Below are 26,136 nucleotides of genomic sequence, written 5' to 3' on the forward strand. Positions count from 1 at the left end.
CTGGAATTCACTGCTGCCCCAGGCCATGCCTAGGAACCTGTCTGGGCAGCTACCCACCCCAACCTGGGGCACCTGTACTTGGGAGGCCCAGGTCCCACAGGGGGAAGAACTATCTGAAAGAAACTTTACCAAGAGATGTCAGAGAGGCAGAACTGCCCCCACCTGGCTGGCCAGATTCCAGTTCTGGAGCCATTTTCTGGGGCTCAGTCCTACCTGCCAGAGAAGTTCCTCATTGTCCCAGGACCAACAGGCACACACCCTACTGTCTTGGAGTCCTGGGAAGCCAAAGGTTCTCTGGGAGTCACAGCCTTAGGCCAGTGCCTTTGCTCCCTGGATCAGCTCTTGGGGGACATGGAGGGAGTCTTCACGTGGGTTCTGACCCCACTTCCATCATGGGCCCCTTGGCCCTTGGAGACATGGCCTATGCCCACGGTGCATGTCTCTCTTCTGAGCTGGGCAGAGGGCACTGGCCTGGCCCAGCCCTGACCTCCCCTTTTGCAGAGCTTTAAGCATCTCTGCTGTGCCTTGGGGCAATCAATTGGTTCCCAGGGGTAGATAGTGCCAGAAAGAATGCCATAGTGCACATGGCAGCAGGTCACTCAGATGGCTGACTAAGTTTTATTTTAGATCTCCAGCACCATGGGCTTCTTTCCTGCCTATCCAACTGCTGGGCCTGTGGGTAGAGCTTGTCACAATCCTCTGGAAGCTGCTGGGCAGGTCCACAGCACTAGTGCTAACCATGGCCCGATCACCGAGGACACGGAACTCGGCACTGTCGGCTGAGGACCTGAGGGCCGGAGGCTCCCTGACCCACAGCAGCCCAAGCTGCCCAGGACAGAAGCGGCATGGGAACTGGCAGGCCATGGGCTGGCCTCATGACCCGACAGGCTGTTTCATGTGATCAGGCTCCTGGACAGGTGGCTGCATGGCCTGCACCATCTCCTCCAGACTGCTGCTGGGCAACACCATATAGTGTGTGTGCACCAGCCTGCTCCTGTGGCTCCGGCAGGTTCTCCTTGCTCCTTGCTGTGCCGGATGCCATAGCCAAAATACACCATGAGTCCTGTGGTGGTGGGAGGGGCCTGAGAGGCAGGTGCAGCCCGCCTGGCCCTCTTCCCACCACCTGCTCAGCATCTGGACCTCCCATGCTCCACTTCACCCCAACTCACCAATCAGCAGCCAGACGAAAAAGCACAGCCAGGTCAGGTAGCCTAGATTCAGCATGAGGTAGATGTTGAGGAGGATACTCAAAGCTGGTGTCAGGGGCACCAGGGGTGTCTGAGCGGGCAATGGCTGAGCTATGGGGAAGATCTGCTGGCCAAGGGCCTCCTTTTACCCCTTGGGAGATTTGGGAAGCATGTGCCCAACCCCGTGCAGAAAGAAAGGGTGGTGGTGGACGCAGTGGCATCCCCAGCCCTCCAAGTTCTCCTCGTTCATTCTGCAGTGGCAGAAACTGGCCATGGAGCCAGCTGGACTATGAGCGAGGTGGTGGAGGGGGTGGGTTGGGGGCGGTACCTGGAGGTATCCTGTAGACGCCCCTGCTGGTGAGCCATCAGGATAGCGAGACTGAGCAGAAAGGTGACCCCGCTGAGCATGATCAGCAGGATATAGCTCCAGCACGGGAGGTGCAGGGCCGAGTCCCCAAAGATGAGCACGCTGCTCAGGGTGATGGCAGAGGCCACCAGGAGGCTGAGCGCCCAAGCCACAGCGGTTCCGTGGCCGCACTCACCCAGGAAGCCCAGGTAGCTCCTCAGGGCTGGCCGCAACTGCCCGAGCTTGGGACCTGAGGCATGCTCATCGCTCACCAGCTGGAGGGGCACTGAGGAGTTGGCCTCAGGCTCAGGGCTGGCTGGGCCCAGGGACCTGGATGGAGAGGTTTTCTGGAAGTGCAGCCTTACGGTGCTGGCTGCCACGAAGGTGTAGGTGAGCAGCGCTCTGAAGGAGATGAACTGCACCAGAGCATCGAAGTCCAGCACCAGTGCCAGGAGGGCCGTGAAGACACCAAACACTAGGGTGCCCACCACAGGAACCTGGGTCCTGGGGTGCACACGGGCAAACACCTGGAAGAAGAGCCCGTCGGCCACCATGGCATAGACCAAGCAAGGCAGGAAGAAGAGATTCCTGAGCAGGACCATGATCATTGCTGTGGCAGAGGGGTGGGAGTGAGGGGCCCATCAGCAAGGGTGAGTAAGCCTGGCTGGGTGTGGAGTGCTCAGTTACCTCCCACCCAGTTTCAGTCACAGGCCCACTGGAAAATTTGGGAAGGTGGTGAGTGGGAGTGAAGGATTCTCTAATCATCACAGCCCTCCTGGGACAGTTACACAGCAGGGGTCAACCCGGGAAGCCCAGGACATGGGGCTGCCTCTCTCCCCACCACCCCACCCAGTTCCCACCCTGCAAGGTGCTGCTTCCTCACCACAGAAGGAGCCCACTGTCACGATGAAGCCGGCCCAGCTGTAGCCCCGCTGGTAGAAGGCATCGGCGAGTGCCAATTGTGGGTCGAGGCTGTGCCAGAGAACCATGAGGGTAAGCACGGTGGAGACCAGGGTGTAGGCTGTGGTCACCAGGCTGACAGAGATGGCGATGGCCATGGGCACGGCCTTCCGTGGGTTCTGGGCCTCCTTGCTAGAGATGGTGATGAGTTTGAGGCCCACGAAGCATAGAAGCAGATGGCAGTGCCAGCCATGATGCCCAAGAAGTTGAAGGGCACAAACCCGCCCTCCTCGGTGCTCCAATTTTCCAGACTGGCCAGGGAGAAGCCCAGGATGACAATAAAGAGGATGATGCAGAGGTTGGTGACTGTGAAGGTGTGGCTGAACCAGGAGGAGATGCAGGCTCTGCAGGAGAGAAAGGCAGAGGGAAGAAGATTGATGCCAGAGGCCAGGAAGTCTGGGTATGGGGGTAATGGGCAAAACAGTCGCTTCAACAAATGGTGCTGAGAGAACTGGATATCCATTTAACTAAAAGAATTAAAGTGGACCCCTATCTCACTCCCTGTAAAAAAATGAACTCAAAATGGGTCAAAGACCTAAATATAAAACCGAAGACCATAAAACTACTAGAAGAAATGTAGGGAAACATCTTGAAGGCCTTGTGGTAGGTGTGGTTATTTGGACTTTACAACCAAAGCATGTGCAATGAAAGAAAAAATAGATAGAAGGTACCTCATAAAAATTAAACACTTTTGTGCCTCACAAGATTTGTCAAAAGGTGAAAAGGCAGCAAACTCAATGGAAGAAAAAATTTGGAAATCATAAGTCTGATAAAGGTTCAATATCCATGATATATAAAGAGGTGTTACAACTCAACACTAAAAAGACAAATCGCCTGATTAAAAAATGGGCAAAACACTTGAATATGCATTTGTCCAAACAAGAAATACAAATGGCAATAAAACATGAAAAAATGTTCAACATGACTAGCAAGTAAGGAAATGTAAATAAAAACTATGAGATATCATGTCACACCTATCAGAGTGGCCACTATTAAAAATACAGAGAACTACAAGTGTTGGAGAAGATGTGGAAAGATAGGAAAACTTATTCATTGTTGGTGGGAACATAGAATGGTACAGCCATTGTGGAGGACTGTTTGGCAGTTCCTAAAAAATTTGAATATAGATTTGCCAGAAGACCCTGCAATATCATTTCTGGGTATTTAGCCAGAAGAACTGAGAACAGTGACACGAGGAGACATCTGCACACTGACATTCACAGCAGCATTATTCATGATTGCCAAAATTTAGAAACAAGCTAGGTGCCCATCAACCAATGAATGGATAGACAACTCTAGTGTATCCACACAACAGGATGTTATCATTTGTAAGAAGAAATGAAGTCCCAAATCATATGATAATATGGATGAACCTGGAGGACCTTGTGTTGAGTAGCCAGAAATAGCACCTGTGTAGCGCAGGGGAAACAGAGAGATTGAAAGGTAAATAATTTTGTTGTTTTTTTGGTCTGTTTTTTGTTTGTTATTATTATTGAAATAATGAAAATGTTGTAATAATGATTGAAGTGATGAATACACAACTATGTGATTCTACCAAATACCATTGATCATACACTTTGGATGAATTGTATGTCTTATTAATATGTATAAATAAAGTTATTTATTTTTTAAAGACATTTTCAATTAAAAAAAGATAATACTAAAATTAAAGGACAGGCATGGGCATTATAGGCCAAATTCCCATCCAAAAAAAGCAAAAAGTGATAAGATATGCAGAAAGTCATTATATATTAATAAAATCGACATTCCACCAGGAAAATGTAAATCATAAATATCTATGCATGTAACCAAAATACATGAAACCCAAACATATGAAGCAAACGCTGGCAAAACTGAAAGGAGAAATGAACATCTCTACAATAATACTTGGAAGCCTCAACACACAACTCACATCAATCGGTAGAACAACTAGACAGAATAGCAACAAGGAAACTGAACATCAACAATATGACAAACAAGCTGGACTTGACAGATGTTTATAGAACATTGTACCCCAAATCAGCAGGATATACATTTTTCTCAAGTGCTCATGGATCTTTCTCCAGGTTAGAGTCTAAACAACACATTCATCAATAATAAGTGGGTTAAAGAAGAACTTGCCAGAGAAATTAGTAGCTCACTCAAAATGAATGAAAGCAAGAATACAACTTACCAAAACTTATGAGATACAGTGAAGGCAGTGCTGAGAGGATAATATCATGGCTGTGAATGTGTATACAATAAGAGAAGGAGCTAAAACAAAAAACCTAAGTGAACGCTGAGAGGAACTAGAAAAAGAACCGCAAACTAATCCCAAAGCAAACACACAAGAACAAAAAGAACAATAGAGAAAATCAACAAAACAAAAAGCTTGTTCTTTGAGAAGATCAATAAAATCAACAAACCCTAGGTAGTCTAACAAAGGAAAAAAAAAAGAAAATGAAAACAAATACAACCAGAACTGAAAGAGGGAATGTTATGACTAACCACACATAAATAAATAGGATCATAAAAGACTATTATAAGAAACTGTACAATTAGCCCAGTGCATGGTTGACTGAACAGTTGGGCACAAATACCTGGCATAGTTGACACAATAGCCTAAACATCACATATGGTTACCAAATATTTTCTCCCATTGGGTAGGCTCTCTTTTATTTTCTTGATAAACTCCTTTGCATTTCAAAAGACTTTAATTTTGAAGAGGTCCCATTTATATATTTTTTCTTTCATTGCTCGTGCTTTGGGTGTGAAGTTCATGAAGCCATTTCCTATTCCAATGTCCTATAGATGCTTACCTACATTGTCTTCCGAGGTCTTTGTGGTCTTGCCTCTTATATTTAGATCAGTGATCCATCTTGAGTTGATTTTGTATAAGTTGTGAGATGGTAATCCTCTCTCATTTTTTTGCATATGGATATCCAGTTCTCCAAATACCATTTCTTGAAGAGGCTATTCTTTCCCAGTTGAGTGGGCTTGGTGGTCTTGTCGAATATCAGATGACTGTACATGCAAAGATCTATATCAGAACTCTCAATTCCCTTCCATTGGTCAGTGTGTCTATCCTTGTGCCAATACCATGCCATTTTCACTACTGTGGCTTCATAGTATGTTTTGAAGTCAGGTAGTGCAATTCCTCCAATTTTCTTTTTCAATATGTCTTTAGTTATTTGGGGTTTCTTTCCCTTCCAAATAAATTTCACAGGTTTTCCAGTACAGTGAAAAATGCTGGGTTGATTTTTATTGGGATTGCATTGAATCTGTAGATCAGTTTTTGTAGGATAGGCATCTTAATGTTATTTAGGCTTCCTATCCATGAACAGGGAATATTCTTCCATTTATTTAGGTCTTCTTTGATTTCTTTGAACAGTGTTATGTGGTTTTCTGTGAATAAGTCTTTTACATATTTAGTTAAATTTATTCCTAGATATTTGATTTTTTTAGTTACTACTATAAATAGTATTTTTTTCTTGATTTCCTCCTCAGATTGGTGTACAGAAATGCTACTGATTTTTATGCATTGATCTTATAACCTGTGACTTTACTGAACTCATTTATAAGTTCTAGAAGATTTGTTGTAGATTGCTCAGGGCTTTCTATGTCATTTGCAAATAGTGAGATTTTGACTACCTCCTTTACAATTTGGATGCATTTTATATCTGTTTCTTGCCTCCGTGCTTCAGCAAGTACTTCTAACACAATGTTAAATAGGAGTGGCAATAGTGGGCATCCTTATCTCATTACTGGTCTTATAGGGAAGGATTTGAGGATTTCACCATTGTAAATGATGTTAGCTGTGGGTTTTTCATATATACCCTTGATCACGTTCAGAAAGTTTCCTTCTCTTCTTATCATTTGCAGTGTTTTTATCAGGAAAGGATGCTGCATTTTGTCAAATGCTTTTCCTGCATCTATAGGTATGATTTTGTGATTTTTTTCTTTTAATCTGTTTATATGGTATATTTCATTGATTGATTTTCTTTGTTGAACCATCCTTGCATACTGGGGATGAAACCCACTTGGTCAGGGTGTATAATTCATTTGATGTGTTGTCAAATATGATTAGCAAGTATTTTGTTGAGGATTTTAGCATCTAGGTTTATTAGAGCCATTGGTCTGTAATTTTCCTTTCTTACATTTTCTGTGTTTGGCTTTGGTATTACTGTAATGTTGGCACCATAGAATGAGTTAGGCAACGTTCCTTTTAATTTGGTGTTTTGGAAGAGTTTAAGCAAAATTGGTGTTAGTTCTTTCTGGAATGTTTGGTAAAATTCACATGTGAAGCCATCTGGCCCTGGGCTCTTCTTAGTTGGGAGGTTTTTAGTGACTGATTCTATCTCTTTACTTGTGATTGGATTGTTGAGATCATCAATTTCTTCTTTTGTTAATATAGGCTGCTTATGTGTTTCTAGGAAATTGTCCATTTCCTCTAAATTGTCCTTTTTTTTTTTGGAATATAGTTTTTCAAAGTATCCTCTTATGATAGTCTTCATATCTGTGGGGTCAGTGGTGATATCCCCTTTCTCATTTCTTATTTTGTGTATTTGCATCCTCTCTATATTTTTCTTTGTTAGTCTAACTAATGGCTTTTCAATTTTATTGATCCTATCAAAGAATCAGCTCTTGATTTTCTTTATTTTTTCTAGTGCCTTCTTATTTTCCATTTCATTTAGTTCTGCTCCAATATTGGTTCTTTCTTTCTTTCTTCTTTGTTTGGGGCTAGTTTGTTATTTTTTTTTGCTAATTCCTCCAAGTGTGCAGTAAGGTCTTCAATTTTAGCTCTTTCTTCTTTTTTGATGTACTTAATTTATGGCTATGAATTTCTCTCTCAGTACAGCTTTTGCTGCACTCCATAAGTTTTGATATGTTGTGTTGTTGTTTTCATTGGTTTCAAGGTAGTTACTGATTTCTTTTGAGATTCCCTCCTTGACCCACTCTTTGTCTTAGAGTGTGTTGCTTAACTTCTATATCTTTTTGCCTAATCTGATCCTTTCACCCTTGCCGATTTCCAGCTTCATTCCACTGTGGTTGGAGTAATTATTTTTTTTTATGATTTCAATCTTTCTGAATTCATTGAGACTTTCTCTGTGTCCTAGCATGTGGTCTATCTTGGAGAATGATCCATGTGCATTTGAGAAGAATGTATATCCTGCTGTATTTGGATGTAATGTTCTATACATGTCTATTAGGTCCAGATCCACTAATATATTGTTCAATGTCTTTATTTCTTTTTTGATTCTCTGTTGAGATGTTCGGTCTAATGGTGATAATGGTCTATGAAAGTCCCCCCCATAATTGTAGAAGCATCTATTCCTTTACTTAATTTGTCCAGTGTTTGCCTCACATATTTGGAGAGGCCCTGGTTAGGAGCATAAATATTTATGATTCTTCTTTCTTCTTGAAAGATTCCCCTTTATACTAATATGTAGTGTCCATTTTTGTCTCTCACAATAATTTTGCATTTAAAGTCTATTTTGTCTGATATTAATATAGCTACTCCTGTCCTTTTTTGTTGTTTGCTTGTAAGATTGCTTTCCAGTCATTCACTTTCAACTTCCTTGAATGTCTGGGTCTAAGATGGGTTTCTTGTAGACAGCATATCCATGGGTCCTGTTTCCTTATCCATTCTGCCAATCTGTGTCTCTTGACAGATGAGTTTAATCCATTGACATTCAGCGTTATTACTCTCAAGGAATTACTTACATTAGCCATATTTTCTTTGGATTTGTGTATATTATATATGTTTTTTTTTTGGTTTTTCTTACTGTCTCATCCAACTCTGTCTCTCCTGTTCTTTTTTTTTTTTTTTTTTTACTCCTGCAGGACTCCCTTTAGTATTTCTTAAAGGACAGGTTTCTTGTTGGCATACTCTCTTAGTTTCTCTTTATCTGTGAATATTTTGAACTCTCCATCATTTTTGAATGCCAGCTTTGCTGTATAGAGTATTCTTGGCTGGAAATGTTTTTTCTTTTAGTACCTTGACTATGTCATACCACTGCCTTCTTGCCTCCATGGTTTCAGATGAGAAATCAGCATTTAATCTTATAGAGCTTCTCCTGTATGTGATGGTTCTCTTTTCTCTTACTGCCTTCAGTATTTTCTCATTGTCTTGAGCATTGGATAATTTAGCAAGTATATGTCTTGGGGTAGGCCTGTTGGGATTTATGCTGTTTTGGGTGTGTTGTGCTTTCTGGACATGTACATCTATGTCTCTCAATAGGTTTGGGAAATTTTCAGTCATTATTTCCTCCAGTACCCCTTAGTTCCCTTTCCATTTGCTTCACCTTCTGGGATGCCCATAATGTGCATGTTTGTGTGGTTTTTTTTTCATTGTCATTCAGATCCCTAAGACCCTGCTGGATTTTTTCTATCTTTTCATCTATCAATTCTGCTATCTCTTTGATTTCAGAGGTACCGGTCTTCCATATCACTAATTTTTTCCTCTGTCTCTTCAAATCTGCTGTTATTTGCTGAGAGTGTAGTTTTGATTTCTAGGATTGTGCCATTCATCACCATCATATCTGTAATCTTTTGGGTATGTTTACAATTTCTTCTGTATTGCTCTGCAAGTGTTTTCTTAATATCTTTAATCTCTTCCTTGTCTTCACTTATTTGGCCCATGATATTTGTCTGGAGAACTTTGATATGATGTTTGATGTTCTCCTCTTCCTGGTTTTTAGTTTGTTCATTGCTTTGGCCATGTCTTCCTGATTATTAGTATAGTTTGTATTTTTTTCTTGTTGTCTGGTCATCATCTTATCTTGATGGGTTTGTTCAGTTGATTAGCTTCTCCATCTAGTCTTCGGGCTTATTTAGGTGCTGTTTGTTTGTGTGTGTTGTCTTCTCTTTGACACTTTGTTTGTCTTATTCTGTTTCCTGTTGTTGTCTCAGTTCCCTTGATGGAAAATGATTAGGGCCAAGGAAAGTAAATGAGGAAAGAAAAGAAAAAGTATAATAGCAGTATTGATAGTAATTATTAGCTGAACCATGTAAGACATAGGAGAATTAATATTCAACTCATGTACGCTGTGTAGCGTTATAACAGTAAGAAAGTGGAGAGCCTACAATGAGATGGGAAACTGAATATGGAGAAAAATATAGTATGAATTAAAAAGCCAGTGTGATCAGAAGAGAGGAAAAGAGAAAAGAAAGAACATAACAAAAAAAGTGAATAAAAGATAGAAAATAGAATAGAGGTGTTAGAAATAAAAAGTAGGAAAAATTGGGAGCTATACAAAGAGAGGTGCAATGTAAGAGCACCAGAAGATGGAAGATAGGAAGATGTAAAGGAAAAGTGATAGCATTTGAAGCCAAAATCAGTACACACAGAAAAGAGGAAATTGAGGATGAGGAAACACAACAAACAAGAAACACTGCCTGCAGCACTTCATAGAAAAAAAGAAAAAGAAAAAAAAGTCAGTGGAGAATAAAAGGAAGGAAAACAAGAAAACAAGTGAACAACAGCAAAAGAAAAAAAAACCAGATAAGCCCTCAAGCAAGGAGTTCTCTTTACATCTGAATAAAGTGTTTAGGAATCTCTCCTTCCCCTTTTCTCCCTTCCTCTTATCTCTCTTTCCCAGGGCAGCAGGAAGCCTGTGTAAGAGCTCCCCTCCAAGATTCAAATGGGAACCTGCCAAACCAACTCACCACAGAAAATAATGACTCTCAGTCTCTTTAAGAGCTAGCACCCACACCTTGGTGGGAACCCTAAATATGCTGTTGGAAGCCTACCAAGCACGTTGTACTGTCCCCCTTCCTTAGGTGTGTTGTTCAGGACCAGTTAATTGCCTTACTCCACCTTCTCCCAGACCAATTTTCCCTATACCAGGGCATTTAGTTAAATCAGGGAGCCTCAGAAAATTAACCTCTCTTCTCTTCCTAGCCTCTCCTGAAGCCAAATAGCATGCTCCCCCAAGCTCAAAAAAGGGGATCCAGACAATTGGACCCACCCTCCTTGGGCCCCTCTGCACCTCTCCCCAGAACACTCCCACTCTCGGAGTTTGTCTAAGACCAGAGGGCTCGGGAATGCCCTGATTTGGGGAGATCTGGGTTCAGGAAAAGTGGGCTCAGGTAGCATGGGCCCAGGGAACACAGATTTGGGAAGCAAGGTGCTCGGGAATGCCAGCATGTCACCAGCAGTGTTCAGGGGATGCTGCAACTCTCAGCCCTAGGGGAAGGGTTTAGTCTTCTGACAGCTTCGGGCACAAGTGTCAGAAAACCCTGCTTTTACCTTGAGTAAACACTCCTTTTGTCGCACTCTCTCCAGATCGATGTCCAGAAACCTCCTGCTTTTTAGGTTCCCAAAACAACTCCCTCGGGCAAGATTCTGTCCCCTCTCAGCTGGTTTTTTGCAGGAGAGATGACGAGGGTGCACTCACTTGGATGCCATCTTGTTCTGCCTCCTCTATTAATTATTGAAATTTGTGTATTGAAGTTTCCAACTTTTGTTGTAGCACTATCTATTTCATCTTTCCATTTTTTGCCGTATAGCATCATATGTTTGGGACTCTGTTATGAGGTATATGTATGTTTATAATTGTTATATCTTTTTGTTTGATTGAATCTTTTTATCAATATAACATACTCTTCTTTGTCTTGTAATTTTTTTTTTTTTTTGAGGTACTGGGGCCGGGGGATTGAACATGGGACCTCTTATGTGGGGAGCTGGCATTCAACCACTGAGCCACATTGGCTTCCCTCACTTGTTTGTTTGTTTCACTGATTGCTTGCTTTTGTTTTTTCAGGAGGCACCAGGAACTGAATCTGGAACCTCAAGTATGGGAGGTGGGAGCTCAACCACTTAAAAAAAAGATTTATTTTTTCATTTCTCTCACCTTCCCACCCCCACCCCAGTTGTCTGTTCTTTGTGCCTATTTGCTGCATCTTCTTCTTTGTCCGCTTCTGTTGTTGTCAGTGGCATGGGAATCTGTTTCTTTTTGTTGCCTCATCTTGTTGTATCAACTCTCCATGTGGGCGGTGCCATTCTTAGGCAGGCTGCACTTTCTTTTGCACTGGGCGGCTTTCCTTATGGGGTGCACTCCTTGCACGTGGGATTCCCCTATCCGGGGGACACCCCTGCGTGGAACGGCACACCTTGCACACATCAGCACTGCACATGGGCCAGCTACACATGGGTCAAGGAGGCCCAGGGTTTGAACCGTGGACCTCCCATATGGGAGACAGACGCCCTAACCACTGGGCCAAGTCCGCTACCCAGGAGCTCGACCACTTGATCCACATCTGCTCCCTTATCTTTTTATTTATAGTGTATTCTAAGAATGTTATAGTGACTCCTGCTCTCTTTTGGTTGCTCTTTGCATGGAGTATTTTTTTCACCCTTTACTGAAAGTGTCTTTGTGTTTTGTATCTAAAGTGAGTCTCTTACAGACAGCATATAGATGGATGATGCTCTTTCACCCAGTCTACCAATCCCTGCCTTTTAATAGGGTAGTTTAATCCATGGACATTCAAGGTAATAACTGAGCAGGAAGGTTTTACTTCTGCCCTTCAGCCATTTGTTTTGTGTCTTATATGTTTTTGTTCCACAATTATTTCATGCCTGCCTTTTAAATTTCCTTCCCCACCTCCACATCCGAGATGTCTCCCTCTTCTCTTTGCTCATTGTTGTTTTTTTTCCCCTTGTTTGCTCATTTTCTGTTTGTTTTTTCTTTAGGAGGCACCAGGAACTGAACCAGGGACCTCCCATGTGGGAGCTGGATGCCCAAGTGTTCAGCCACATTTGCTCCCCTTTTATGTATTTAATTGCTTTATCTATCCACTTCTGTTTTCCTTTTCTATGTATTTTTAGTTGTTTTATTAGTGGTTTTCTTTCTATTTACAATGAACATCTTAAACTAATAACAACCTAGTTTGACTAGTACCAACCTAGTTTCAGTACTATACAAACTCTCTACTTCTATATATCTCCATCCTTCCTCTTTACATTGTTATGGTCTCATATTACATCTTTATAAGTTGTGTGCCTTTTGGCAAAGTGTGTGTGTTTGTGTGAATGTATAATTCTTTGGCTTCCTGAAATGAACCCTATGGGATCTCCTGCCTCATCCTCTCCCCTGCCTCAGGCTGCAGCCATATACTACCCCCAATTTGCCAGTCCAACCTGTTTCCAACCCACATCTGTTACTGTCCAGCTCTAGCCCACTGGACAAAATCAAACTCCTTGGTCCTGTCCTGGTCATACCAGCACCACATACCCAATACCTCAAGTATCACCCACTTCACTGCAGCCCAGATGCGTGGTGGAACCTTTAGCTCGCAGATCTCCCTGTCCCCATTCTTACCCTCCCCCTTTGCTGCCTGGAAAGCTCTGATGATTCTTCAAGGCCTCCCTACCCTGTCAGGTCCCTAAGCCTTTGGAGGGGTACACTTAATGCTTCCCTCTTTCTCCTCGAGCCCCTCCTCCCCGCTTCCCTTCTGGAAGTCATCACGTGGGAGACATCACGTGATCTTGCAAGATGGGGGCAACATGTCTGCCCTCGAGGGCGGATCTGAGTCTTAAAGTGGTTCGCAGCTGGGCACTAACATGTATTTGCACATGTAGGAGTGTTCAAAGCCCTTTCACAGCTACTAATCCTCATAACTTCTCACACCCCTGTAAAACCTCAGAGCGTGGTCCCACTTTGCAGGCGGCTAACTGTATGGGCTTCCGTCTGGGTAAGCTCCCTCCGTGCAGACTCCCCACGTGGCTGCCGCTTCCCACCCAAATCGACGACCAATTAGGAGGACCTCGCCATAAGAATATAAAATGGCCAATTGCGATCAGTATACCCGCGCGATGTCCTCAGCGAGGGAGGCCGAGCAACGGAAGTAATGGGGTGCCTATGTGCCTCATCTCTCCTATTTGTCTCTTCTGTTTGAGGCACTGAATGCACTAGACAAGGTGTATACTGTCTAGAAAGATAACTGCAGAAACGGTATGAGCTGAGAAGTCTTGCTTTCCCCATTTGATAATATTTTAGTTTTTACTTTTATTATTTTTAATGCAAATTGGGATACATAGGGGTATTTTGCTCATTTTTTTTGCATGAAAGGTGGCACACCGTACCTACAATTCCACCTTATTTTTTCATTGCTCAAAAATTCTGGAACTCCCTGAATCAGCATATATGAAGAGGTGAATTATTGTTTTCAGCTGCTTAATAGTCCATTGAGTGGCCTGATCTTGGGTTATTCCAACTGGTCCCCGTCACTGGACACTTGGATGTTTTCCAGGGTAGTGCACATAAAGCTGCAGTGAGTCACCTGAGTGGGTGCCATATCTTACAGGTGTCTGTGTACCTGGGATGAATGCCAGGAGTGGGGTGGCTCTGATTTCATAGATGCTGTCAGATTCCCTTCCATCCACCACTAATGAGAATTATTGTTTCCCCACAGAGGGCAGGCTTCTGCTGGGCACTTGTTGAATTAATACATTACACATTCTTGGAGCCCAATCAACACCGCTGTTTTTGTGCACATCCAAAACAAGGGATGCTCAAGAGACAGCTTATGTGGACAGAGGCCAGAAGAACCTTTGGCAGGACTTTGCAAGGTGCAGGTCAACTACCGTTTGTCCCCAATTAACTGTGCCTGATGGCAGGTCACCACTGAGCCTCGACTTCCTCTCCCCTCTCCAAACTTTATAAAAACTTACTGATTGGAGAGTGGGTGTGGCTCAGTGGTTGAGTGCCTATTTTGCATGTTCAACTTCCTAAAAACATATTATTTTATAATGACCAAAGCAATCCTTTGCACCCGCCAATTGTAAAATTTGGTATAGAGGGAGAACCAGCAAGATGGTGGCTGAGTAAGGAGCTCCTAGAGTCAGCTCCTGGTACAGGGCAGTTAGCAAATACCCAGAGTTCTCTGGATGTAGCTGAGGGACCAGTTTGGGGCCTCCAGGAGGCCAGAAGAGCACCATGCAATATCCTTGGAGTGGAAGGAGGAGACCGCCCATCTGCAGATAAGACTCGTATATAGGGTGCTCCATGGCACAGAGGCCAGTGCCCATCCTCTACTGGAAGCACAAGCCACCTCAGGAGCTGTTCCATGGCTGGAACGGAAAGCTCCACTTCCCCAAAATGGGGCAGGAAGAGATGGTTGGGCACCAATTTCAGCTATGATGAGGAAATCCAGTGGGCTACAGTATGGTCCTGAGAACAGCTAAGGTTTGAGCCTGTCCAGGTCAGAAAGAGGCCAGAAGCTGCCATCTTAACTCCGCTCCTGGCACAAGGGGAAGCAGAGCGGACTGAGAATCCCAGTGCTGGTGGGGACTGGCTTCTTCCCATTCAGATCATATTGCAGGTCTAGCCAAGGCCCCAGTGCCACCTCCAGCAGGGAGGAAGCTGCAGAGACCTGCGCCAGCCTCTCCGGGAAATTACCAGCCAAACCACGGAGGTTGGTGATCATCCTACTCTGGTGCATGAGTCGCCCCAGGAGCTGTCCTATGATGGGAATTGGAAGCTCCATTTCCCAGAAATAGGGGAGGAGAACACAGTTGGCTGTCAATTATGGTTACTGATAGGGAGACTTTGCTGGCTAAGAGATAACCCTGGGAAGAGCTGTGGTGAGAACCAACCCAAGTCAGAAAGGTCAGTAGCCGCCATTCTGACTCTGCCCCCAGCCTGAGGGGAAGCTGGGCTGGCTGAAACTCTCAGTGTCAGCAGGAACCAGATTCTTTCACACAGATCAGCCTACAGCCCTAGCCTAGGCTTCAGTGCCACCTCTAGGGGGGTGGAGGCTGAGGAGCCCTGCACCAGCCTACATAGGTAACTGCAAGGAACTTTCACTGACATAGACTGAAACTCAGAAGTCTACCAGAGCAACTGTGGTCATCTTGGACCTGCACTGCATAGATTGCTGCCCATACCTGCAGCTCCATCCCTGCTCCCAGCAGGGGAGAAAGGGATGTGAAGTTTCATTGGTCTCTCTGGGCAACTACAGTCTAGGCCTGCACATGGGTTATTCCACAGAACTGTGACTCTGTCCCTGCCCCTGGCAAAGGAGAAAGTTGGAAGTAGCTTCATTGGTCCCTGGAGCAAAGAGGGCAGCTTGAGCCTCCATAGTTTACAGCACCAGCTACATGCTAGGCTTGTACTGCACAACCAGCAAGGGAGAAACAGTAGGAGCCCTAAACTGCAGAGAAAAACTGCACCCAGAAAAAATACTCTAGTAAGCCAGATGTGAAGACACCAACAAAAAATTACAATCCACAGCAACAAACAGGAAGCTATGGCCCAGGTAAAGGAAAAAGATAAGCTTCCAGATGACATACAGGAATTGAGACAATGAATCATAGATGTTCAAACAAATCTCCTTAATAAATTCAATGAGATGGCTAAGGAGACATTGGATGAGCACAAAGGAGAATTTGAAAGCATACATAGAAAAATAGCAGATCTTATGGGAATGAAAGGTGCAAACAATGAAATTTAAAAAAAATTGGAATCATATAGCAGGCTTGAGGAGGCAGAAGAAAGGATTGGTGAGCTTGAAGAAATGGCCTCTGAAAGTGAGCATACAAAAGAACAGATGAAGAAAATAATGGAAAAAATTGAACAACCTCTCAGGGAACTAAATGATAGCAAAATGTGTGCAAGCATACGTGTCATGGGTGTCCCAGAAGGAGAAGAGAAGGGAAAAGGGGCAGAAGGGATATTTAAAGAAATAATGGTAGAAAATTTCCCAACCCTACTGAAGGACATAGATATCCCTGTCCAAGGAGCACAAGTACTCCCATCCAAAAAAATCCAAATAGACCAACTCCAAGACAAATACTCATCAGAATGTCAAAGGGCAAAGACAAGGAGAGAATTCTGAGAGCAACAAGAGAAAAGCAATGCATAACATATAAGGGATATCCAATAAGATTAAGGACTAATTTCTCCCCAGAAACCATGGAGGCAAGAAAACAGTGGTCTGATATGTTTAACATATTACAAGACAAAAACTTCCAGCCAAGAATCTTATATCCACCAAGACTGTCTTTCAAAAATGAGGCCAAAATTAGAATATTCACAGATTAACAGAAAGTGAGAGAATTTTTAAGCAAGAGACCAGAATTTCAGGAAATGCTAAAGGGTGTGCTAGAGCCTGAAAACAAAAGACAGGAGAGAGCGGTCTGGAAGAGAGTCTAGAAATGAAAACTACATCAATAAAAGTAACTAAAAGCGTCAAAAGAGTGGTGAAAATAAAATATGGCAGATAAAACTAAAATAGGAATAAACTTAACCAATTATGTAAAGCACTTGTATTCAGAAAACTGCACTCTCAATGTTAAAAGAAATTTTTAAAAATCCCTGAATAACTGGAAGAACATTCCATTCTCATGGATTAGAAGACTGAATATCATTAAGATGTCAATTCTAATCAAACTGATATACAGATTTAATGCAACCCTGATAAAAGTTCCACCAGCATTAAAGAAAAAATTGAAAATACGATCATTAAATTTATTTGGAAGGGTAAGGAGTCCTGAATAGCCAGAAACATCATAAAAAGGACAAGTGAACCCTCATCTCCAGACTTTAAATCATAATAGCTACCTAAAGTGGTAAAAACAGCATGGTACTGGCCTAAAGACAGACACAATAGACCAATGGAACCAAATTTACGGTTCAGAAACAGACCCTGATAGGTATGGTCAGGTGATTTTTGACTAGGCTGTCAAACTCACACATTGCGGGCAGAACAATCAACAAATGGTGCTAAAAGAATTGGACATCCATAGCTGAAAGGAAAGAGGACCCCTATCTCACACTTTATCCAAAAGTTAACTCAAAATGGATCAAAAGACTGAAAATAAAAGCAAGAGCCGTGAAACTTCTAGAAGAAATTATTGGAAAATATCTTCAAGATCTGGTGGTAGGTGGTGGATTCTTTTTTTTTTTTTTAAAGATTTATTTTATTTATTTAATTGCCCCCCCCTCCCCTGGTTGTCTGTTCTCTGTGTCATGTTTGCTGCATCTTGTTTCTTTGTCTGCTTCTCTTGTCGTCAGCAGCACAGGAAGTGTGGGCGGTGCCATTCCTGGGCAGGCTGCACTTTCTTTCTCGCTGGGCGGCTCTCCTTATGGGGTGCACTCCTTGCGCGTGGGGCTCCCCTATGCGGGGACACCCCTGAGTGGCAGGGCACTCCTTGTGCACATCAGCACTGTGCGTGGCCCAGCTCCACATGGGTCCGGGAAGCCCGGGGTTTGAACCGCGGACCTCCCACATGGTAGACGGACGCCCTAACCACTGGGCCAAGTCCATTTCCCGGTGGTGGATTCTTAAAGGAGATAAGAGGACTGAGTGGACTACTGATGCTTAATGTGTGTAGAAGTTTTAATTAGCTTTACTGTAAAATTGTACAAATGTATAGAGTGGATGGTAACACAGTGAGTAACAGCTAGTTTATAAATGGGGATGTGACTGAAAATGGTAATCTAGTTATGTAAATGCTATTTGACAGATGCTTGAGAATAATCTAGGATTTGGATAGCACAATAAACCAAGGGGTGGGTGAGAATTGTGGCTGATGGTATAGATCCAAGAGTGTCCTTTGTTAGCTAGAACAAATGTATATCAGTACTGCAGGGTGTTGGGAATGTGGAGAAGCATGGGAAAAATACAGCTGGAGTGACCTCTGGACTGTGGTTAGTAGTACTAATATAATATTCTTGCATCTATGCAAAAGATGTACTGTGTTGATACTGAGGCGTATGGAAAATGTGAGCTAAATGGACACTATGGACATGGCAAAAATCAGATGATACTATTTTATCTGTAGAAAATGACACACCACATTGTGGTGTGTTAGTGGAGGGGTGTTGTTTGGGAATTCTGCACATGTGCATGAATGTTTTATAAGTTTATAACTTGTCATAAAAATTATATCTAAAAAATAATAATAGGGTTGGTTGGGGAAAAAAACACCAAATGTAAGATAAGAACTATGATTAGTAGTAAGGTTTTGACAGTGTTCTTTCATAGTTTGTAACAAACTTCTCATGACAATGCAAGGTGTTGGTGGAGGTTTTTGGTATGGGACCTCTGTATGATGTTGTGCATGTTTGCTTTGTAAGTACAAAACTTTTACTATACACTTAATTGTTTATGTATGTTTATATATAAATGATATAAATAAAATAATTGGATTGGTTAGGGGAAAAACACTTTGTTTAGTAGTAATATTTGACAATCCTCTTTTAATCATTAGTTAAAAAGGTTTAAAAACAAAGCAAGTAGGGAAGTGGACTTAGTCCAGTGGTTAGGGCGTCTGTCTACCACATGGGAGGTCTGCGGTTTGAACCCAGGCATCCTTGACCTGTGTGGAGCTGGCCCATGCGCAGTGCTGATGTGTGCAGGGAGTGCCGTGCCATGCAGGGGTGTCCCCCACATAGGGGAGCCCCACACGCAAGGAGTGCACCCTGTAAGGAGAGCCGCCCAGTGTGAAAGAAAGTGCAGCCTGTCCAGGAATGGTGCCACACACACAGAGAGCTGATGCAGCAAGATGACACAACAGAAAGAGACAGATTCGTGTGTCGCTGACAACAACAGAAGTGGACAAAAACAACACACAGAAATGAACACAGAGAACAGATAACTCGGATGGGGAGGGGGAAAGGGAGAGAAATAAAATAAAATAAATCTTTAAAGAAAACAACAACAATGCAAGTTATTGGTGGTAGGGTGAGATGTTATATATGTTTCTTTGATGTTACATGTTTGTTTTGTAAGTTCACAGCTATTATACATTATTGTTTATGTATGTTTATGTATGAGTGATATATTTCAATATATTAAAAAATTTTTTTAAAAGTTGGTGTAGAGGCTGCTTTTATTGGTCATTGCACAGTTGAAAACAAGTTGCTCAAATGTTTGTTTTATTTTTATGTTTATTTAGAGAGGAATTATTCCACATGTAAAGGAAAGGGATCCTCTTTTACCACCATGTAAACAGATGTTTCAGAATTAGAAGAAATTTGTGGAGTTCACCATTTTTAAGAGCTGTTATTTTTAGCAAATCCTTTGTCTTAAAACAGGAAAAAAATGAACATGATTAAGTAATACTTTCAAAAGAGCTATGAGCCATGTTTTTGTTGGGATGAGATGCTCTTTTCAAGTTGAAATGTCTGAAGATGACTTTAAAAGTTCTAATTTAACTTGAACCGATTCTCCCGGTAGGGGGGAGATGTGCAATATTGCTGTGAATACAAGCTCAAATAACTTCTACGGAACTTTCTCTGAGCAAATGTTGGGCATTCAGGCACTTTTCCTTGGTGTTGTTAGAAGAATTTGCATCTCGAGATGAATTTAACGGTAATCTCAGCAGCAGAAATTGTGCCTAATCCTACTTTATGTATCTATGAGCCTTATCACAAAGTTGATTACTTTCTGAAGAATTTGTCCCTGAGGGCAGTCCATGTTGAAAACCAAGGGTAAATTTTTTTTTCTGTCTCAGTACTCCAGTTTGTTTAGAATCAGATTTAGACTGTTAGCTATAACTTAGCCAGTTTTCTTAGGCCTACTAAGGATAAGGCAGAAGTAGAATTTCTGGGCTTCTAGACTGTTCCTCTCATGAGCCAGGGGGTCCTAAAGCCAGTCTAGAAAATTATAAACAACTGAAAATAGCCTAAGTTTTCTGAACTGTAATATGATCATAATTATATGGTGTAAAAATAATACCCTTTAAGTGAACTGGATCATGATATGGCCTTTATTTTTTTAGATTTATTTTTTATTTATTTCTCTCTCCTCCCCTCCCAGTTGTCTGCTGTGTCCATTCGCTATGTGTTCTTCTGTATCTGCTTGTATTCTTGTTTGCAGCACCCGGAATTCGTGTCTCTTTTTGTTGCAACAGCTTACTGTGTCAGCTCTCCACGTGTGCGGCGCCATTCCTAGGCAGGCTGTACTTGTTTCACATGGGCCGGCTCTCCTTAATGGGGTGCACTCCTTGTGCATGGGGCTCCCCTATGTGGGGGACACCCCTGCATCACACGGCACTCCTTGTACGCATCAGTGCTGCATGTGGGACAGCTCATCACATGGGTCAGGAGGCTCTGCATTTGAACCTTGGAACTTCCATGTAGTAGGTGGATGCCCTATTCATTGGGCTAAATCCACTTCCCAATATGGCCATTTTAATTGTCTATTTTATTTTATTCTGGTTCTCTCTTCTTGTGTGAGTTTTCATAATTTCCCTTGCCATCATTTTAACATCTGTAAGATCAGTAATATATTCCTTCTAATTCCTGATATTAGCACTTTGTGTCTTCTTTTTCCTGATCAATTTAAAGAAAGGTTTATCAATATCATTGTAAATATTAATATATTCTATTCACTACAGTCCATAGTTTGCTTTAGGTATATTTTTGTTCCCATATCACCTTATTATTAATACCTTTGTTTTAGTTTGCCAAAGGCTCCCGATGCAAAGAGAAATGTGTTGCATTTTATTAGGTGATTTGTTAGGAGTAAATGCTTACAGTTTCAAGGTTGCAAAATATCCCAATCAAGGCACCATCAGAGTTGCTTTCCACCATAGTCAGGTACTGTTGATCCTGTTGTCCAGCCACGTGGAGAAGCAAGATGGCCGTTGATCTCTGCAGAGGTCTCTGCCTTCCCCTCTGGAATCTACTCTCTTCTGGAGCCCAGCTGTGGGCAACCAGGCATATGGCTTGTCTCTTTCCAGGTCTCCTCTATCAGAATAGGCTGCTCTGCTTTCTTCTTGAGTTAGCTAGAAGCTGTCAGGCATATAGCTCATCTCTCCCTGGGATTCAGCTCTTTGAACCTCTCAGGGGCTTCTCTCTTGCATCTCAGCTGTGGGTGAAACTTGGTCCTTTTTCTCACATTGCATGATCAATTATGTCAACTTCTTTTTGTTCAGAATCTCCAGACCCAGCCAGAGGGCAGAGCCTCAATCTGAGTCATGCCTCATTGATGTAGTCCAGTGACAGGGTCTCACACCCACACAAATGGATTAGTTCAGAAACAATCTTTCTGTTTTTGGGATTCATGAAAGAATTTCAAACTGCCACAACCTTGTAATTGTTAACATACATTTGTTTTAATTCATGGAAGAACATTCTTATATTTGTACCAGTGACCGTAGTCATTGTTCACAACAGGGTTCACTATGTTACACAGTCCCATGTTTCATCCTCTAGCTTTCCTTCAGTGACACACATGACCCTAAATTTTCCCTTTCAACCACAATCACACCCTCATATCAGCACTGTTAATTACACCCTCACTAATGTGCTATCATCACCTCTTTCTCCATTTCCAAACATTTACAATCAGCATTATTACAAATTCTACACAAATTAAGTTCAGCTCCCCATTTTCTACCCTCATTATATCTTCTGGTGACCAATATTGTAGATATTAACTCCATGAGATTGCTCATTATATTTAGTTCACACTAGTGAGATCATCCCATATTTGTCCTTTTGTGTCTGAGTTATTTCACTCAAGATAAAGTCCTCAGGGTTTATCCATGTTGTCACATACATCAGGACTCCATTCTTACAGTGGAATAATGTTCCATCATATGTATAAAGGACATTTTGTTTATCCATTCATTGTTTGATAGACACTTTTGTACTTTTACTGATGTAACCTTCCTTTCTATAATTTCTTCCATGCCTCTCTCTCCGGTCTTCTCTTTTCATGCTGCAGCACTCCCTTTAGTATTTCCTAAAAAGCCTATCTCTTGGTTACACACTCCTTTAGTTTCTATTTATCTGTGAATATTCTAAGCTCCCTCATTTTTAAAAGACAGTCTTTTTTTTTTTTATTTCTCTCTCCTCCTACCCCTCCTCCCCCAGTTGTCTGCTCTCTGTGTCCATTCTTCTGGGACCACTTCTATCCTTATCAGTGGCACCGGGAATCTGTGTTTTTTTTTTGTTTCATCATCTTGCTGCATCAAATCTCTGTGTGTGCAGTGCCACTCCTGGGGAGGCTGTACTTTATTTCTTGCTGGGCAGCTCTCCTTACAGGGCGCACTCCTTGCACATGGGGCTCCCCTACATGGGGGACACTTCTGCGAGGCATGGCACTCCTTGTGTGCATCAGCACTGCATGTCGGCCAGCTCCACATGGGTCAAGGAGGCCCAGGCTTTGAACCATGGACCTCCCATGTGGTAGACAGATGCCCTATCCACTGGGCCAAGCCTGCTTCCTTTAAAAGACAGTCTTGCTGGATATAAGATTCTTGGCTGGCAGTATTTTTCTTTCAGTATCTTAAATGTATCATGGGTTCTGATGAGAAGTCAGCATTTCATCTCATTTGACATCCCTTGTATGTGATGATTTTCTTTTCTCTTGCTGCTGTGAGGATTCTCTCTTTATTTTTGTCATTTGATATTCTGGTTAGTATGTGTCCTGGAGGATGTCTATTGAAATGGGAGTATGTTGTCCTTCTGGGCCTGCGAAGGGATAGCTGTGTCTTTCAATTGAGTTTGGAAATTCACTACCATTACTTCCTCAATATTCCTTCTGCCTCTTTTCCCTTTTCTTCTCCTTATGGGACACCCATGACAAGCATGTTTCTATGTCTCTTGCTGTAATTTAGTTCTCTTGGACTCTGTTGAATTTTTTCCCATTCTTTTCTTTATCTGTTCTTTTATATGTTTGCTTTTGGAGGCCCTGTTTTCAAGCTCAGTGATCCTTTCTCCTGCCCCTTCAAATCTTTTTATATACCTCCAGTGTATTTGCGATTTCATTCATTGTGTCTTTCATTCCTATAAGATCTGCTGCTTTTCTATGTATGCTTTTGAAGTCTTCTTTTTGCTCATCCAGTGTCATCTTAGTATCCTTAATCTCTTTAGCCATCTCATTAGATTTATTAAGGAGATTTACTTGAACATCTATGATTAGTTTTCTCAACTCCTTTATGTCATCTGGAGGCTTAGTTTCTTCCTTTGGTCCCTATCTTGTTTCTTGGTTTGGGTGATAAATCTTTGTGGTGTTTTAGAATCTGATTTACTTGATATATTTATTCTGGGCACATTTTCTCTCTTTACTCTAGGGCTTTCACTCTGATTGGCTTTGTGCTACAGCCCTTGTTTGATACTTGGTTCAACTTAACTTGGAACTTCATAGTGGCTTGTGTTTAATCAATCTAAAATTTTTTCCAGTTCTTCTGTTTCTTGCACCTCCTCCCTTGCTAGTTGTGGAGTAGAGCTATGGAGGCAGTTGGTATTGTAAGCTGTGGAGGCTAAAGCTGCCCATGTTGCCCCAGAAACTGATGAAACTTCTTCCAGCTTTCACCCCTGCAAGGAGAAGGGACTGAATGACAGCTGTGTGCAGTAATCCAGTCTGTGCAATCCAAGACCTGATATTAATATAGTTGCCCGGAGAGACTGATGAAGTGCCATACCCCTTCCTCTACTTCCTGGGGTGGGGATGGAGCTGCAGGTGTAGGCAGTAACCTAAACCAGGAAGGTCAAAACTGCTTGCAGTTGCTCAGATAAACTGATGAAGCACCTGCCACTCCTCTCCTGCCAGGGGCGAGGATAGAGCCACAGATGTGCACAACAATCTTGTCTGTGCAGGCTAAAGGTAACTGGAGTGCCCAGAGAAGCTGAGGAAGCACTGCCCCTCTTCTTCCTTGTCATGGGTGGGGATGGAACCACAAGGGCACTCAACAGCCCAGTCCAGTCTGTGTGAGTCATAAGCAACTGAAGTTGGCCGATGAGCCTGCGGGAGTCTAGCCCTCTTTCTCCCTGTGAGAGGCAGGGATGGAGCCACAGAAATATCCAACAGTCCAGTTCATGGGGGCCAAATGCAGCTGAGGTTGCCCAGAGGTTCTGGGAAAATACCGACCTGCACACCATATTATCAGGCGGGTGGGGATGGAGCCACCGGTGTCCAGTCATCTAATCCGTATGGGCCAAAAGTTCCTGCAGAACCCTAGAGATGCTGAGGAAACACTGCCTACCCTCCTTTCCTATTGGAGGCAGGCATGTAGTCACATGGGTGCTCAGCAATCTAGTTTGTGTAGACTGAAAGCATCTATAGTTGCCTAGAGAGGCTGGTGCAAGTCCCCTTAGCTTCCTCCCCATCGAAGATGGGGCCGGATCCTAGGCTAGGGAAGTAAATTGATCTGAGTGTAAAGAAGCCAGTACCTACCATCACTGTGATTTTCAGTCAGCCCTGCTTCCCACCAATTGCTGGAAGGTGGTGATAAACAAAGGCTGCCGATCTCTTTCCATCTTAGGTTCAAACTTTAGCCATTCTTAGTGTTGGACTTCAGCGAGCCTATTTTACTAACCATTGGCTAAACTCAGTGTGTGACCATCTCTTCCTCCCCCATTTTAGGGAAATGGAGCTTCCCACTCCAGCTGGGCAATAGCTCTTGAGCTGCCAGTGCTGGATGGGCTTACTCAAGAATCTTCACTGCAGATGCACAGTATCCTCCTTCTGTTCATCCAAGGATGTGGCAGGATGCTCTTTTGGTCTTCTGGCCCCCCCAACATGTGATTAAGATAGTTCTGAGGGCTCTGGAGACACCCAGGCACTATGGTCAGGGCAGCTAGCTCATGAGTTTGGTGCCTTGCCAGTGGGCCATACTTTGGGATTTGTGCTCCCCAATGTGACAGAACTGGACTAAGTTACATTTTCCCTACACATGGCTCTTGGGTCCCTTCTGTTTGAACCTATAGTTGGTGCTGGAGTTGGAGGTGTATGCCCAACAGATTTGAATCTTTTGGCTGTCCATGTGCCAGCTGGGCCCTGAGCGTCAATGGAGTTGCAATACCTACTCTCCAGTTCATTGGACTCACCAGGACAACTAACAAGGAGGGATGGACAACCACCATACCAAGGAGGGTCTACAACAAGGAACCAGGAGGGTCTACAACTGCCAGCAATAGAGTCCCATCCATCAGCTGTATGGGGCTGAAGCCCCCTCTCAATTAGAGGTGGAGTGGGCATCACCATCCCATAATTCTCAAACTTATGGAATGGATTTTGGCTGAGAGTGGACTTACTGGTATTCTACTACATACCTACTGTGAGTCTAGTAATGGAAGAACTTATATCACTGTTGTGGAGACAGTGGCCACTGGAGGTTATGAGATCAGGGAGTGAGTTAGGTAGTGTTCTCTTCAATTATTTGGAATAGTGTGAGCAGGTCTGGTTTTAATTCCTCTTGGAATGACTGGTAGAATTCATTTGTAATTTTGAGGAAGTCCCATTTATCTATTTTTTCTTTTGCTGCTTGTGCTTTTGGTGTGATTTTCATGAAGCCATTTCCTATTACAAGGTCTTGTAGATGTTTCCCTACACTGCTTTCCAAGGTCTTTATGGTCTTGGCTCTTATATTTAGGTCTTTGATTCATCTTGAGTTGATCTTTGTATAAGGTGTGAGATGGTAATCCTCTTTCATTCTTCTACATATGGCTATCCAGTTCTCCAGGCACCATTTGTTGAGTAGGCCATTCTCTCCCAGTTGAGAGGGTTTGGTGGCTTTATCGATTATTATATGGCTATATATATGAGGTTCTATATCAGAACTTTCAATTCGATTCCATTGGTCTGTGTGTCTCTCCTTATGCCAATACCATGCTGTTTTCACTACTGTAGCTTTGTAGTATGTTTTGAAGTCAGGTAGTGTGATTCCTCCAATATCGTTTTTCTTTTTCAATATGTCTTTGGCTA

At 42.9% G+C, this 26,136-nt stretch overlaps 1 protein-coding gene across 1 annotated transcript in view; it reads right to left on the reverse strand.

Moving 5' to 3' along the window:
• Positions 1-309: 309 nt before the first annotated feature.
• LOC101447138 (cationic amino acid transporter 4-like) overlaps positions 310-26,136 on the reverse strand; it is a 68,861-nt gene continuing 43,034 nt past the window's right edge. The window contains 7 exon segments of the mRNA XM_058281012.1: positions 310-341; positions 989-1,063; positions 1,170-1,278; positions 1,369-1,438; positions 1,516-2,143; positions 2,417-2,625; positions 2,715-2,837. Of these exon segments, the coding sequence (XP_058136995.1) occupies positions 310-341; positions 989-1,063; positions 1,170-1,278; positions 1,369-1,438; positions 1,516-2,143; positions 2,417-2,625; positions 2,715-2,837 (1,246 nt within the window).

Source organism: Dasypus novemcinctus, chromosome 19, assembly GCF_030445035.2.
Source record: "Dasypus novemcinctus isolate mDasNov1 chromosome 19, mDasNov1.1.hap2, whole genome shotgun sequence".
In the NCBI taxonomy this organism is placed as follows: Eukaryota; Metazoa; Chordata; class Mammalia; order Cingulata; family Dasypodidae; genus Dasypus; species Dasypus novemcinctus.